Source organism: Delphinus delphis, chromosome 4 (genome assembly GCF_949987515.2).
Source record: "Delphinus delphis chromosome 4, mDelDel1.2, whole genome shotgun sequence".
NCBI lineage: Eukaryota > Metazoa > Chordata > Mammalia > Artiodactyla > Delphinidae > Delphinus > Delphinus delphis.
This window is the reverse complement of record NC_082686.1, coordinates 81,635,883-81,651,405: the sequence shown is the minus strand read 5'-3', so window position 1 is coordinate 81,651,405 and position 15,523 is coordinate 81,635,883. Positions and strand designations below refer to the sequence as shown.

Sequence of the window (15,523 nt, the reverse complement as noted above, 5' to 3'; positions counted from 1 at the left end):
CTTTTCTGCTAGTCTTCTGGGTTTTCTCATTGATAGCTGCTCTGTAAATGGTTGTAATTTTGCTGTGCCCATGAGAGAAGGTGAGCTCACGGTCTTCCTACTCCTCCTTGGCCCAGCCCTATGATGTTTTCTTTTTTTTAAATATATAAATTTATTTGTTTTTGGTTGCGTTGGGTCTTCATTGCTGTGTGTGGGCTTTCTCTAGTTGCAGTGAGCTGGGCGCTACTCTTCGTTTGCAGTGCGCAGGCTTCTCATTGCGGTGGCTTCTCTTGTTGTGGAGCACGGGCTCTAGGCGTGCAGGCTTCAGTAGTTGTGGCGTGCAGGCTCAGTAGTTGTGGCGCGCAGGCTCAGTAGTTGTGGCGCGCAGGCTCAGTAGTTGTGGCGCGCAGGCTTAGTTACTCTGTGGCATGTGGGATCTTCCCGGACCAGGGGTCGAACCCATGTCCCCTGCATTGGCAGGCAGATTCTTAACCACTGCGCCACCAGTAAGTCCTCTTTCTTGATGTTTAATGAGAAATTTTAAGAAGGAACATTGAAGGCTGCTAACCAGAAGCCATTTTTGACTTGAGAGTCCCTTCTTATACATCAGTTAGAATCAAAGACTTTGTTGTGTTCAAACTTTTATTTTACAGATGAGGAGACAGGCCTCCAGGAGGCTGTGATATGCACAAGGTTATTTAGCTAGTGTACAGGCAACCAGGGAGAAAACGTCTGGGCCTGGGCTTTCTTATTCTCCTGATGAGAAAGTGAGACTGATAGAGATCTGGTACAGGGAAAGAGGCACCCATCCCTGCCTTCAGGCCTGCCCTAGGGCAAAGCTGAGCTATGCCCTGGTTAAGTTCCCTTCACAGCCCCTTGCTCTGTTTGCTGAGCAAGGCCTCCCATGCTGACAGCCAGTTACTGGGGTTTTGAAGGTGCCGGATGCAGGAGGTGGAGCTGTATTCCACCACAATGATTTTTCACAGCCGAGGGAAAGCAAGTCCCAGTGATGAGGCATGACTGGAGGAACTGAGTAAAGGGAGAACTAGACAACTGTCTTCAAACATGAGGGGCGTTGTCCTAAGTAACATGTAGCAGATTCAGTGTGTGGTGGTTGTGGGGTGAGCGGATTTCAGATCAGTGGAAGGAAGATCTAGGAGGCTGGACTGTGTGACGACAGAACTGTCTGCCTTAGGAGCCGCGTTTCTCCTCGCCGGGGGAGGAGGTGGTGGCCAGACTTTGGAGAGAGTTTAGAGGACATTATTCCATATTAGGAAAGTGGACCAAATGACCTCGAAAATCCTTTCCCAATACTGCTGTTCTGTGAACTTAAGAGTTGAGAAAAGGTTTTGCCAGGTTCAGTGAGGGTGACTGGAAGCAGTTTTGTAGCTATCGAGAATCAGGGACATTCAGGAGTCACAGAAGTCGGGAATCTTTCATATTAGGAATTGTTGCAATTACAGATAAACTGATACAGGGATCCGTTTGAGTTTGGTTTTTCATTCAGAGTTTGCCCTGATCACTAGAGGTTACTGGAGGCAAAAGGGAATATTCTTCACTGTTTATTGTCAGCCACATCTGAGATTAGGTTAGCTCTTAAAATGGGAACAAACCAAGTACCTTGGATCCCTGCTTTTACAAGAGAACGCAGGAGAATCGAGGTCAAGTTAGAATATAGTTGTTCCATGAGGTTTCTCCTCATGTTGGCTGTTTCTGTGAGAGCAAGAGCTATTAAGAGCACTCATGGCTTCTAGAGAGACAGTGACTTGTGGCTGATGTGAGCTAGAATAGAAAATTAACATGCATATGGGGTAAGTCTCATTTTAATTCACCAGCACCTTAAGGGGAATGTAGAGAAGAAATAAAAGGTGGCAACAGCTGACAGTAAACATCAGGAGATTTGCTAGCAGTGGTATTAGACATTAGCGGTAGCAGGTCAAAGATATTTCCATTAGGCTTTAAGACAGTGAAAGATTTGGATGCGTGTACAATTTAGGCTGGTCTCTGAATTTCTAGTTGTGGGCTTCCCTCATCGTCATTCACATGGGGATGCCTGTTGCCCATGTCCTTCCCCAGGGATACAGGAATAAGACTAGGCCAAATGCTTTCATACTCCGTAAGTCCTCATCCTATGTCTACTCAGTCACCGAGTCATTCACATCCTAGCTGATGCCAGGTTATCAATTTTCCCCTGCTTCCCTTAGAAGTCCAGTGTTTTCTTCTACCCTTGCTACCTGTCAAGATGACTTCTGTCTAGGGCTAATCATTTCCTCTCTTTTGTTGAAACCCCTCCAAATTTCTATTCTATCGATCCTTTTTCTCATGTTTTTAAGTTCTCTATGCTGGAATCGTCTTCCAATTTGCAAACAACCTCTTCCTTTCCATAGCTCCATGTTGGAGAAAACGAGATTGTCTTGAGGCAAATTTGGAGGGAAACTAACCAGGATAGAAGGGATGTCCAGGCCTACTCACCACATCTCCTGACATACTTACAACTGGGCTTCTGGGGAGGGGTGAAGGAAGTACCTCTTCCCTTAAATTGTCAGGCATATTATCCTCTTCCTTCTCCCCACATAAAAGCAAGCTCCTTCCCTGGCCAGGCTTAAAGTTTCTTGAGATAGGGGATGGCCTTACCTAGTTACTGTGCAGTATCCAGCTCTCTATAGTTCTGTGGTTCTCAAACCTCAGTGTACATCGGAATCACCCAGAGGGCTCACTGACGGAGACTGCTCAGGGCCCACCCTCCACCCTTAGAATTTCTGTCCCAAGGTGGACCCTGAGAACCTGCATATCTAACACGTTCCCAGGTGATACTGGTGCTGCTGGTCTGAGGAGCACTGTCTGAGCACCACTGACCTAGTTTAGCTTCTCTCCCAAAGACCTGCCTGGAGAAGCCAGCCTCCTCAGTGTAGCTTCCCAGACCTGACGGTATATGCCGCCCATTTCCCTGAAGTCCCCTCAGAGGTGGAATTCAGCTGACACTTTGGGATGGGTGATACTTAGTAAAATAAGAGACCAAGACACCAGGATCTTGTTAGCTGGATATATTTCTTTTTGTTTGTTTTTGTTTTTGTCACAGAACACTGTTTGCAGTAGAGGAAACTGGCATTGCAGTCTGGTGGTAAAATGGCTTGTTCACATAAACCAGTACATGTTCATCCTTTAGCGCAAAAAGCCCTAATGGCGCGTACCCTATTGAAATTCAGGACATCTCCAATATTCTCTCTCTGTTTTTCTTTGTCACTTTTTTTTTTTAAATAAACATTTTCAAGGTTTGTCCAAAAGAAGGCCATATAGGTTCTTGGCTAGCGGAAGACAATTCAGAACGGCTGTTGCACACTTGGACTGTTACCTTCTCCAGGCTGGCAGCTGATATCTTATTTTTTTCCAACTCATTTTTATTAAAAAAATAAAAAAATGCTCCAACTATCAGTTTTACAAAATCTCTAAGGGAAACACAAGAGCAAGGTGCTGAGGTAAAAAACACCTGAGGTAGCTTTTTTCTGTGTGTTTTTCTCGTTAAAAAAATCTGTAAATTTAACGCCCTGGGCCAACGACCTCGTGTAAATTGCTATGTTCCTCCATATTTTTTTTAAAAGAAAGAAATAATTTTGCTGAATATTGATGGCTTATACACCAAAATGTAAAAAGACAAAATACATTCTTTCTTTGTGGAATTTTTCTTTGTTTGGTTGGTTGGTTTGATGGGTTACTGTTTTTCCTCTTCCAAAATGCTAGGACAAGTACCATTGACTCTTGTTCTTTTGAGTAACCAAGTGTAAGTTGAGGCTGGTTTGTGTGTTTCGCTTTTGTTCCTTTGTGTGATGTGATACTCAGAGCACTGCTTTGCCTGGGGGGTGCGTAGATATGGGAATTGAGACAGAGGGATGAGGGAATTAACAAGAATGGGGATGGAGAGGATGGGGAGGGAGAGAGGGGGTAGGGGAGAGATAAACAGAGAGAGACAGAGAATTATATAGCAGTATGCAAAAACCAGTTTAAAACCTGTGAAGCAAAGAGAAATGGGTGTGTGAGCTAGACAGGGATGAAGAGAGACAGAGTTTCCTCTTCAGAGAGACGGTATCCCTTCTGTTGACATACACAGGTGATCCAGAACTGCTGTGAGTGTCCTTTCGACGAGATTTCCCTCCGGGTGAATTTTGTGTGGGTGGCCTTGAAGCTCCTTACTAAACCGTTAGAACTCCCAAAGCACGACTTTATTCTTTAAAGTCTAGAAAAGCCTGCTTTCTCTTTAAAAAGAAAAAAGAATAACTGATTAAAAATTGGAGTTAGTTGAGTTATCTGATATATTATTTCTAAAATATATTAACGCCGCAGGCACCCTGTGTAACACAGGCCACATATCTTAACATCTTTCCCTTCTAATATGTACATACATGTACAGAGACAATTTTCCGCAAAAAGAAAAGGGTGTGAATTTTGCTTTGATTTGAACGCATTCACCTATGTTAGTTCAACTAGAAGGGATAGCGTGGTGGGGTTAGGAGAGACCCGAGTGGATGGTGAAGTGGATGGCTGGGAAGCCTGCAGAGGCCCTGGGGGAGCTGGGAGGCCGGGCCCCGGCACGGCTGCCCTCCCGCCTCCTCCCTGGCCCCCCGGATTCTCAGGGCCTCTGCAGAGCCCCTGGCGCCTCCGCAGACTTCTCATTCCTCAGGATGGTCTTTGGTTTGCTCCCGATCTGGCTGGCTGTGTTTGGTCTCATTCTGTCAGGTGTTGGAAGGGCTACATTCATCCGTTGTTTGCTGGTGCCTGTGGGAGCCTCACTTGCTGCGTTGTGAGGCAACTCCCTGAGGATATTTCTGCTCCTGCTGCTTCACCTGTTGTACAATTTCCCTGATCTTGCGCTGTGCAGTCTGCAGCAAGGGAGAGGAGGGGGACAGGGGAGAAAAGGAACCCAGTTCTGAGGACAAGCAGTGGGGTGTGGGGAAGCAGGGCTGGGACTTGGGGGAAGGAGGCGGTAAACTCAGAAAAGTGTCATCTACCGACTGAGGCCCTGACTCCAGGCCTTTTCTGCCTGGAAGTAAAGTGGCAGAGTTCCCCACCCCCCACCCTGCCGAGGCTGCTGGGTGGAGGGTAAGAGGGTGGGACCCCAGGAAGCAGAACCAGGGCATTAGTGACTAGGGAACCTGTAGAGGTCAGACGGCATCCTCCCTCCCAGCTAACACATGCTCCAACGTCCAACGCTTCGCCTCCTCCCTGCCTTCCTAGAGTTACTGCAGAGACAGTGGTGTATGGCAAGGGAAGATGGACGGTCAATGGGATGGGGAGAAAGTGAGAAACGGGCCAGACACTCTACCCTGAACAAGTGGAGAAAACACATGAACCCAAACCTGTCCCCTCACCCACCCTGCTGCTCCCACTGCAGGGAGAACCCTGCAGACTGAACGCCTACAGGAGCCCAGACATTGAGACCCACGCCCGGAACACTGGAAGAGCTGGGATGGGAGAGCCCCAGGCATGGTCTCAAAGGGTGCTGGTAGGGTGCAGGGCACAGCAGCGTGGCAGGTCCTGGCAAAGGCACGGCACTGAGAGCGCAGGCTGACGCTCAGACAAACCTGCAGTGTTGGCTTAGACTGCCTCTGCTCCTTTGGGACAGGGACTGGACTGCTCTATCCCCAAACCCAACCCCCTCCCCCAACAACAAAAAAGCATCAAAAAGAACCAGGTCACGTGATTCTGAGTCACTAGCCCTTCTGACTGGAAGAGAAGCAGCTGTGTGGGGCCCTGAGTCCTAATGGGGGTTGTCACAGTGAAGCAGAGGAGAGGAAAGAGAAACAAGGGTCTCCTGACATGAGCGTTTAACCCATAATAGTGGAATTCTGGCACCTAGGCTGGTCCTCAGGGCCCAAGGGTGGCCCTTGCCTGATATATGGCTCCCAGCAGGGGAAGGCTGTGACTGAGGCCTGAGCGGGAGGACGAGGGAACAGGAGAGCCCGCAGTTCAGCATTTCAGAGGCTTGAACTGTGCTGGCTTGACTCCAAAGCTCTATACCCTTCCTCAGGCTCCTCCAGCAGGCCTGGGAGAGCAGTGGTGAGCCAAGGAACAGTTGCCCCTGTCCTGTTCCATCTGTGCATGGGGGTCAGGGTGGGGGTGTGTGTGCACGGCCTGGGGCCACCGGACAGGTCACCAAGAACTTAAAGACTTGCAAAGAGATTAGCAGGAGAGACTGGACCCTCACAGCACAGGTACCTGGCTGGCAAAGAAATGCCCGATAATTCGGACAATCACTTCCTCATTTTCATCTGGCGTTTGGTCACGAGGCACAATGACTTCTGCACTGGTTAAGTTCTGCAGTTCATTCACCTGTGAAGGGAGAAACCAAAAAAATTCCTGTGACTTGCTTCACTGCAGTGGTCGGGAACCGGAACCCAGAATATCTGCAAGGTATGTCTGTATACTCTGGGCGGGACTCTTCTCCTTATCGTCTTCCTGCTGCTATGTGTGTGGGTTTACAGGGCAGGAGGCAGCCTCCCTGTCTTCATTTCCCAGCACATAGCCTAGATGCAGTGTTCCTGGACCCAGGACCCTGGTTTTTCGGTGTCTGGCTCAGCACTGTGGATTTGGGGCCCTCAGCTCTGGATGATGCTAATTACATTTTTGTCCTTGAAGAGTCAGTGGGGGTCTGAGGGAAGTCAGGCCAGGAGACAAAGCCAGCTCAGAGCACACTTACGGTTTTGCCACCCTTGCCGATCACACGGCCAGCTGTAGAGGAGGGCACTCGGATGTGGGCTTCCAGCTTCACCTCCTCTTTGGGGTTAAAGAAGTTTTCTTCTTTCAGTTTCCCAAAGATCCGCCCCTGGGCCTGAGAGAGCAAGACACGTCAGCCTGCTTTAGCAGCACTGCTACAGGAACCAGTGAGTCCAGGCAACGGTACAGCCCCAGCCCCATGCTCCCCGGGGTCTGCTCAGCTCGCTCAGACCCAGTGGGTGCATGCCTGCCACACCCAAGGAGTGTACCTTGCAGACATGCACAGACACTCCCGCGTCTTCAGGTTTGCACATGGATCGCACAGGAAGCTTTCTGTGTATCGGGTCAGGGTGGAACTACATGTCTTGTTTCTGTATCCTGAGCAACTATAAATGTTTGGTTGAATGAATTTGTTCAGGGAATTCTTAACTTCCTCCCACCACGATACGTTCAGGCCTCCGGTTATTAAAGGATGGAGGCAAGGGTGGTGTTGATGGGATTTGCTCTTTGATGTTTAACTCCAGAGCCAGTGTAGCCAAAAGCTTTTTGTTCTTTTTAAAAGAACTTAAAAAATATATATATTTATTTATTTATTGGCTGCACCGCATGTCATGTGGGATCTTAGTTCCTCAACCAGGGATCAAACCCGTGCCCCCTGCAGTGGAAGTGCAGAGTCTTAACAACTGGATCGCCGGGGAAGTCCCTAAAAGAACTTGTAAAAAAACTGAGATATAGCTTACGTAACTTAAAATTCAGCACTTTAAAGTGTACACTCCAGTGGTTTTTAGTATATTCACTAGGTTGTGCAACCACCACTGCTATCCAGAACATTTTCATCCCATTCCCCCAAATAAAACCCCATACCTGTTAGCAGACAGTCCCAATTCCTCCCTTCCGCTAGTCCCTGGCAACCACTAAACTACCCTTCTGTCTCTGGATTTGCTTTTTCTGGATGTTTCACATAAACGAAATATATATTATGTGGTCAATTGTGTCTGCCTTCTTTCACTTGGTGTAATGTTTTCTAGGTTCATCCATGATATAGCATGCATCAGAATCTCACTCTTTCCATGGCTGAATGATATCCTAATATGTGGATATACCACATTTTGTTTATCCATTCATGAGTTGAAGGATTATTGTTCTTGAACATTTACACGTGTTAATTTTTTTCTCACATTTTAAATATTTTTAATACAAATTATATTTTTACAAATAAATGTTTCTGACTTTTAGAAAACTCAAGTTATAATTTTCCTAGGGGTGAAAAGGCAATAACAAAACAATGCAGGGGAAGGGAGACAAGATGGTGGAATAGAAGGACTTGAGCTCACCACCTCTCACGAAAACACCAAAATCACAACTAACTGTTGAACAACCATTGACAAAAAAAACTGGAACCTATCAAAAAAGATATTCTACATCCAAAGACAAAGAAGAAGCCACAATGAGATGGCAGGAGGGGTGCTTTCACGATATAATCAAATCCCATACGCACCAGGTGGGTGACCCACAAACTGGAAGCTAATTATATCGTAGAGGTTCTCCCACAGGAGTGAGAGTTCTGAGCCCCATGCCAGGCTCCTCAGCCTGGGGGTCTGGCATCTGGAGGAGGAGCCTCCAGAGCATTTGGCTTTGAAGGCCAGTGGGGCTTGAGTGCAAGAGCTCTGCAAGACTAGAGGAAACAGAGACTCCATTCTTGGAGGGTGCACACAAGGTTTCATGTGAACTGGGACCCAGGACAAAGCAGTGACTCCATAGGAGCCTGGGCCAGACCTACCTGTGGGTCTTGGAGGGTCTCCTGGGGAGGCAGGGGTTGGCTGTGGCCCACTGCAGTGGCAAGGACACTGGTGGCGGGGGCCCCACGGAATACTTCTCAGCGTGAGTATGCCTCCTCCCTGAGGTTGTCATCTTGGTACTGAAACCTGGCCCCACCCAACAGCCTGCAGGCTCCAGTGCTTGCAGGCCTCAGGCCAAACAACCAACAAGGTGGGAATACAGACCCACCCATTGACAGCTGCCTAAAGTCATCCTGAGCCCACAGCCACCTCTCGACACACCCCTTGACACGGCTGTGCCCACCAGAGGGACAAGACCCAGCTCCACCCTCCCACGGGCAGGCACAAGTCCGTCCCACCAGGAAGCCTGCACAAGCCCCTGGACCAGCCTCAGCCAGGGGTTAAGGCAGACACCAGAAGCAAGAACTACAATCTGGCAGCCTGCAGAACGGAGACCACAAACACAGAAAGTCAGACAAAATGAGACAGCAGAGAAATATGTTCCAGACAAAGGAACAAGATAAAATCTCAGAAGAACAACTAAGTGAATTAGAGATAGGCAATCCCCCTGAAAAAAGAATTCAGAATAATGATAGTAAAGATAATCCCAAGATCTTGGAAAAAGAATGGAGGCACAGACCAAGAAGATACAAGAAATATTTAACAAAGAGCTAAAAGATTTAAAGAACAAACAGATGAACAATACAATAACTGAAATGAAAAATACACTAGAAAGAATCAAAGGCAGAACAGATGAGGCAGAAGAATAAATAAGTGAGCTGGGAGACAGACTGGTTGAAATCACTGGCACAGAACAGAATAAAGAAAAAAGAAAAGAAATGAGGACAATTTAAGAGACCTCTGGGGCAACATTAAATGCTCCAACATTTGCATTACAGGGGTTCCAGAAGGAGAAGAGAGAAATGGCCCTAGAAAATATTTGAAAAGATAATAGCCAAAAACTTCCCTAACATGGGAAAGGAAACACTCACTGAAGTCCAGGAAGCACAGAGAATCCCATACAGGATAAACCCAAGGAGGAACATGCTGAGACATATTAATCAAACTGACAAAAATTAAAAACAAAGGGAAAATATTAAAAGCAACAAGAGAAAAGCAACAAATAACATACAAGGGAATCACCAGAAGGTTATCAGCTGATTTTTCAGCAGAAACTCTGCAGGCCAGAAGGGAGTGGCACCATATATTTAAAGTGATAAAAGGGGAAAAAACTACAACCAAGAATACTCTACCCACCAAGGCTCTTGTTCAGATTCAACAGAGAAAGCAAAAGCTTTACAGACAAGCACAAGCTAAGAGAATTCAGCACCACCAAACCAGCTTTACAACAAATGCTAAAGGAACTTCTCTAGGTGGAAAAGAAAAGTCCACAACTAGAAACAGGAAAATTACGAATGGAAAAGCTCACCGGTAAAAGGCAAACATACAGTAAAGGTAGGAAATCATCCACACACAAATGTGATATCAAAACCAGCAATCCTGAGGAGAGCACAAATGCAGGATATTGGAAATGCATTTGAAATGAAGAGACCAGCAACTTAAAACAATCATATACACACACACACACACACAGACTGCTATATCAAAACCTTGTGGTAACCACAAACCAAAAATCTACAACAGGAGCACACACACACAAAAGAGCAATTCCAAACACAACATTAAGATAGTCATCAAATCACAAGAAAAAAAAGAGGAAGGGAAGAAAAAAGACCTACAAATACAAAACAATTAGCAAAATGGCAATAAGAACATACATATTGATAATTACCTTAAATGTAAATGGATTAAATGTTCCAACCAAAAGATAAATATATACACACACACACAATTGAATATTACTCATCCATATAAAAGAATGAAATAATACCACTACAGCAACATGGATGGACCTAGAGATTATCATACTAACGGAAGTCAGTCAGACAGAGAAAGAGGAATATCATGATATCACTTATATGTGGAATCTAAATGATACAAATGAACTTATTTACAAAACAGACACAGACTTTGAAAACAAACTTACGGTTACCAAAGGGGAAACGTGGGGGGGAGGGATAAATTAGGAGTTTGGGATTAACATATACACACTACTATATATAAAATAGTCAACAAGGACCTACTGTACAGCACAAGGAACTGTACTCAATATTGTGTACTAACCTATATGGGAAAAAAATCTGAAGAAGAATGGATATATGTATATGTATAACTGAATCACTTTGCTGTACACCTAAAACCGACACAACATTGTAAGTGCACTATACTCCAATATAAAATAAAAATTAAAACAGTGCACCGCCCCCCACCCCCAACACTTCCAACAAACTGTGCTATTTCCCCTCACACCCATGTTTATGCCCCATCTTCAAAACCACGACCAATGGGATCAGAGATGCCATCTTAACTGGGCATTGACAGAGAGTCCACTTTTCCAGGGGAAAGAAGGGAAAGGAGGGCTCCACACAGAGGGAGCAGCCTGGAGGGGGGGAAGACAGGGTGGGTGGGACTATAGAAGGAAGGGAAATGGAGGTTGGGCCTCCAAAGAAGAGCCTGAACCTGGCTCTGGGGCAGCTGCGCCTGCTAAAGGCCCTCAGCCTTCCCTAACAGGCTGCCCTGTATCCAGGGCTACAGGGCTGAGGGGGTTCTTGGCACTGACCTTGAACTGGGCTTCAGGTGGGCCGGTGATGATGACCATCCTTTCACTGACGTCTGGGCCTTCTGCTGGGGCAATCTGCAGTTCACAAAGCAAGAGGGAAATGCTACTGCTTGGCTCTGTTCCCCGAGCTCCTCCTCCTTGTCTAAGAGGATGGCACACCCACTAGCAAGAGATTATAAGACTCACACCTTTGTACCTGGTGCTTTGTCTGACCCTGCTGCTTCCACTCTGGGTCTTAGGAGATTATGACCGTAGTGCCCAGTATCAAATTTGGGTCTCTGGCCACCCAGGAATAGTTGGAAACAAGTTAGTACTTACTGCCTGTCCCTGCCCCCACCAGCAGTGTGACCAGCCTCCTTTCACCAAGGAGCTCCACTAGCCCACCAAGGGCCCAGAAGCGAGGAAGGGCTGGTCCACAGAGGAGTTAAGTTGGAGTCAGCCTGCAGAAAGGGCCGTTAGTGACAGGTGTGACTAGGACCAGCTCCTCTGTAGCACACGAAATCAACCGATGGCACCAGAGCAAGCACGAGAACACCCTGGTTCCAGTGCGCGCTCTACAAACCCCTCCTCTCCCCACAGATGAAACATGGCAGTTGAACCTGGCAAGCTCAAAACCTCCTAGCGCTCACTCTGTGACTCTGACGTCTTTTGTAACAGAACTCAAGATGGAACAACCGAACATCTTTTTGTTAGATCCTCTTTACATATTTTTTTCCCCGCATACCCTGCCTTATTTCAAAAACCTTTTAAGGTAGCTTTAAAAATAAACACAATGTAGCATAATTAAAGTTAAATTTATTTATTTTTTTGGCCATGCCACGTGGCTTGTGGGATCTTAGTTCCCTAATCAGGGAACTTGTGCCCCCTGCAACGGAAGCGCGGAGTCCTAACCACTGGACCACCAGGGAATTCCCATAAAGTTACTTTTAAATGATCTAAAAGTACACCAGGCACTTAGGGATGAGCCAGGAGTGAGGTTAGTACACAAATGCACCTCATAAAGTCCTACACACCACCCAGAGACCCCAACCCCGAGACAGCTGTTCAGCTGAACATGATTCACCACTGACGGGGCGTGTCTGAAGTTATCATCTCTGAACCACTGTGTCTCAGTCTTGGCTCCCGCAAGAAGACCTCCACCTCCACAGGGTTTTAGTTTTCTCTCAGTACATGTCCTAAGCCAGGCTGCACCTGCAGGCCTCAGGGTCCTGTGTCGCTGTCCCAGCTTCACCATGAAGACAGACCCAAGGCCTGTGCTGACCTTGTCCATGAGACCTTCAAAGAAGATCTGGCCCTGACTACTTGGTGGCACGAGGATGAACGTGAGACACTGGTCACCGACCACTGAGCTTCCTGGGGGGGGTCTTCCCTTGGCTGTGGGCTGACCACCTGCCAGCCTTCAACTGCAGGGCAGCAGCTTCAGCCAAAAAACAGACGTGTCCCGGGGACTGAGAGCCTCCAGCAGGCTGCATACAGACTGGCCCTTAAGATCCCTGGTGGGAACCCTCATCTCTACTTCTACATCCATAGGTGGCACTAAATCTGCTCCTTATTTCCAAGAGTAAATGAGAGTGACAGGAGCATGGACACAGTGGTTCCCAGCTCTTATCCACCCAAATCAAGAAGGGCTGAAAGGCTCATTCATAATTCACGTTGACCCCATCAGTTCTCACAGTTGCCTTGTTCCGATCCTGAAAGAAAGCCCCCCGTCTCTCCACTACCTAGTATTCACAGCCCAGCCCAGAACTCTTGAGAGCCGCACGTGTGCTCCGGCAGTTCTGGAATAGCACTCCCCAGGCCAACTCCCTGAGAGGACCTGGAATGAGGACTCCACTTTATGACTGAAGCAAATGGGATGCAGAAAGATGAGGTGACCACCAAGATCACGGGTGAGCAGGGCTGAAACAAGGATCAGGAATTGTGTGTGGCATTCTGAAGGCTGTCAGCCAGATGATGTGCAGGAAAGGCAGGCGACAGGGGCTCAGCTCCCGCCTGTAACTGAAACACCTCTTGCGTGCACCGCCCGATCCCAACTCAGCCCACCCCCTTCCAGCACTCTGCTCCCACGTGTCAGTGTAAAGCTCTCCCCCCGCCCCAGCAGCATCAAATGTGCCTCTAGTTGGGGCCCCTGAAGACTGGTAGAGCAGGATTGGGGGTGGTTCTCTGGAATTAGTGACATCATCACCTTTAGAGACAAATGCTGTCAGAGAACCGTCAAGATAAAGGAAATCTAACAAAAACCAGATTGATTTTAAAAAGTAGGATATGTCTCTTGCCAATCTTTGGTTTCCCTGGCTTCCTCTCTTTTTCTCTACTACTCTGGAGAGAGCCAGAGCCCATTCTGTCCCCGGCTGTCTTTGCCCATCACAGAAGTCATGCCACCACTCAACTCTGCTGGGACAGAGAGGGACTATGGGGATGCTGTGGGGGAAGCCCAAGGGGTTGATCCTTCTCTACTTTCCCAAAGTCTTGCTGGAATGACTCTGGTATAGCACTCAGGTTGAAAAAACATTGGACCAAAAATAGGATAGCCCGGTCCAACCTCAGCCCTCACATTCTTTAGCTTTGCGGCCACTGACATGTCAATGAAACACTGGGCCCTAGTTCCTTATGGGCAATGGTAAGTGGAGAGTTATTGCTGCGATTAGTCCTGGGAAGTGCCCTGTAGCCTACAAGTCGGCAGAACTGCTATCTAAGAGCCAGTCCTGCCACCTGCGTGCCTTGGCCATCTCCCGTTCCCTCTCTCAGTCTCCCTTTTCTCAGGGGAAAAAGCGAGGATTTGATGAAATGATCCCTCAAGTCCCTTTTAGTTGAAATTGTCTCATTCTGTCCCTTGCGCTGCATCGCACCTCAGACCACAGGACCGGACACTGAGAATGGCCCTCAGGGTGCAGCCAGCCCAGTGGTCGTCCATACCTTACCTGTCCCACACAGAGGGCGGGCCCAGTACAGCCAGTCAGTACCTGGGCTGGGGTCTCACCTGCAACAAGCCTGCCGGGTGCAAAGGCCCCGGGTGCTCCACCACCGTCTGCCCCCACCTCGGGCTCTCCTCCAATCTGCGGGCTTTGCAGGTGAGATAAACGAGCACCGAGAGGGGAAATGATTTACCTACATAAAATTCTTTCATGGTATCACTGCAATCCTTGTTCTGCACTACTCAGAATGTTTTGTTTTTGTTTTTTCTCCAGCACACTTGCTGTGGGAGAAATTCCAGCTCTTCTTAGGGAGAAAGTGTAAGCATTCTTTCTCTCCAAGTCATGAGACTTCTTGTTCGGAATTCCGGGTTGTCCCATGGCAGCAAATTATTTTACGTAACAACGGGAACTCTTGTTTCCGACAGCGTTTCACGAGGCTTGGGACGTGCTCAGCATTCTGCCCGTGAGTCAGCGCTGATAGCTGGGCTTGGAGCGGGACCAGGGTCGAATAATCCTCCCCTTTCAGCTTCTCTGCCGACTCTTCCCATTGTGCTCCAGGAGACAGGCGGTGGGAATGTAACTGCAGCTGTGTCTGCACTCGGGTGAATCAGGGGCCCTCCTTCCTGACCTCTCTCCTCAACCGGGAGGCCGCGGCTCAGGTTATGTCACCGGCTTTTGTTTATCTGCGGCTTCATCACTGCCTTTCAAAGAGTTTTCCATTCAAGCTCTTTGTTTCAAAGTTCAAAGGTTTCTGAAATGGAGACTAACTAAAGCATCAAAGCACTGACAACTGCTGAATATAAATTATCGCTCTCCTTAGGCTCACTCCTTTCACTTGGGAGAATCCTCAGCCTTTGCTTTATCTTGAGGACTATGGTAGCCCAAAGAGGACCAGGTTGGCTTACGTATTACTAGTATTTTTTCCTAATTCATTTGTTAGTGGAACAAAAAAGGAGTGAGAGAGGTAAAGATGAGTGCACATGGGAATAGTCCGGAAGGCAGGCTTTCCAGGTCCTGGAGGATTTTATGGATGGTGTAAGAATTGCCCGGGACGGACAGAAGGAACAAGGGACATGGGGTGGCGATGGGGGTGGAAGAGGGTGGGACAGGGGCAGCTGTCAAGAGCGGCTTTACCTTGATGGAGGCCCCGGCGAATCTGGCCAGCTGTTTAATGTGCGCCCCTTTCTTCCCGATGATAGCACCCACAGCCTGGGTTGGGATGAAGAGATTCACAATCTCCTGCTCTGGATACTGGAAGGACAGGACAAGACAAGACAGACGACATCATTCCTACTGGGGCTGCTCCTTCAGGCACTCAGCAGTAACGGAGCAATGGCCGGATGCTGCATGGGCTTCTTCTGGGGCCTAGGGCGCTGCAGGGGGGAAGCTGGAGGGATGAACTTGAACAGGATCCACACCAACTACACAACCACTAGAGTGCAAACTCCTCCTGGGCAGCTCTG

General features: G+C 47.9%; 1 protein-coding gene across 1 annotated transcript in view; it reads right to left on the bottom strand.

Moving 5' to 3' along the window:
• Nucleotides 1–2,642: 2,642 nt before the first annotated feature.
• The window catches only part of IGF2BP2 (insulin like growth factor 2 mRNA binding protein 2), a 48,670-nt gene continuing 35,789 nt past the window's right edge, over nt 2,643–15,523 (bottom strand). The window contains exons 11-15 of the mRNA XM_060010993.1: nt 15,195–15,311; nt 11,146–11,220; nt 6,671–6,802; nt 6,190–6,303; nt 2,643–4,853 (exon numbers count right to left, since the gene is read on the bottom strand). Coding sequence (XP_059866976.1) covers nt 4,761–4,853; nt 6,190–6,303; nt 6,671–6,802; nt 11,146–11,220; nt 15,195–15,311 — 531 coding nt within the window. The 3' untranslated portion in view covers nt 2,643–4,760. The remainder of the gene's footprint in view (nt 4,854–6,189; nt 6,304–6,670; nt 6,803–11,145; nt 11,221–15,194; nt 15,312–15,523) is intronic.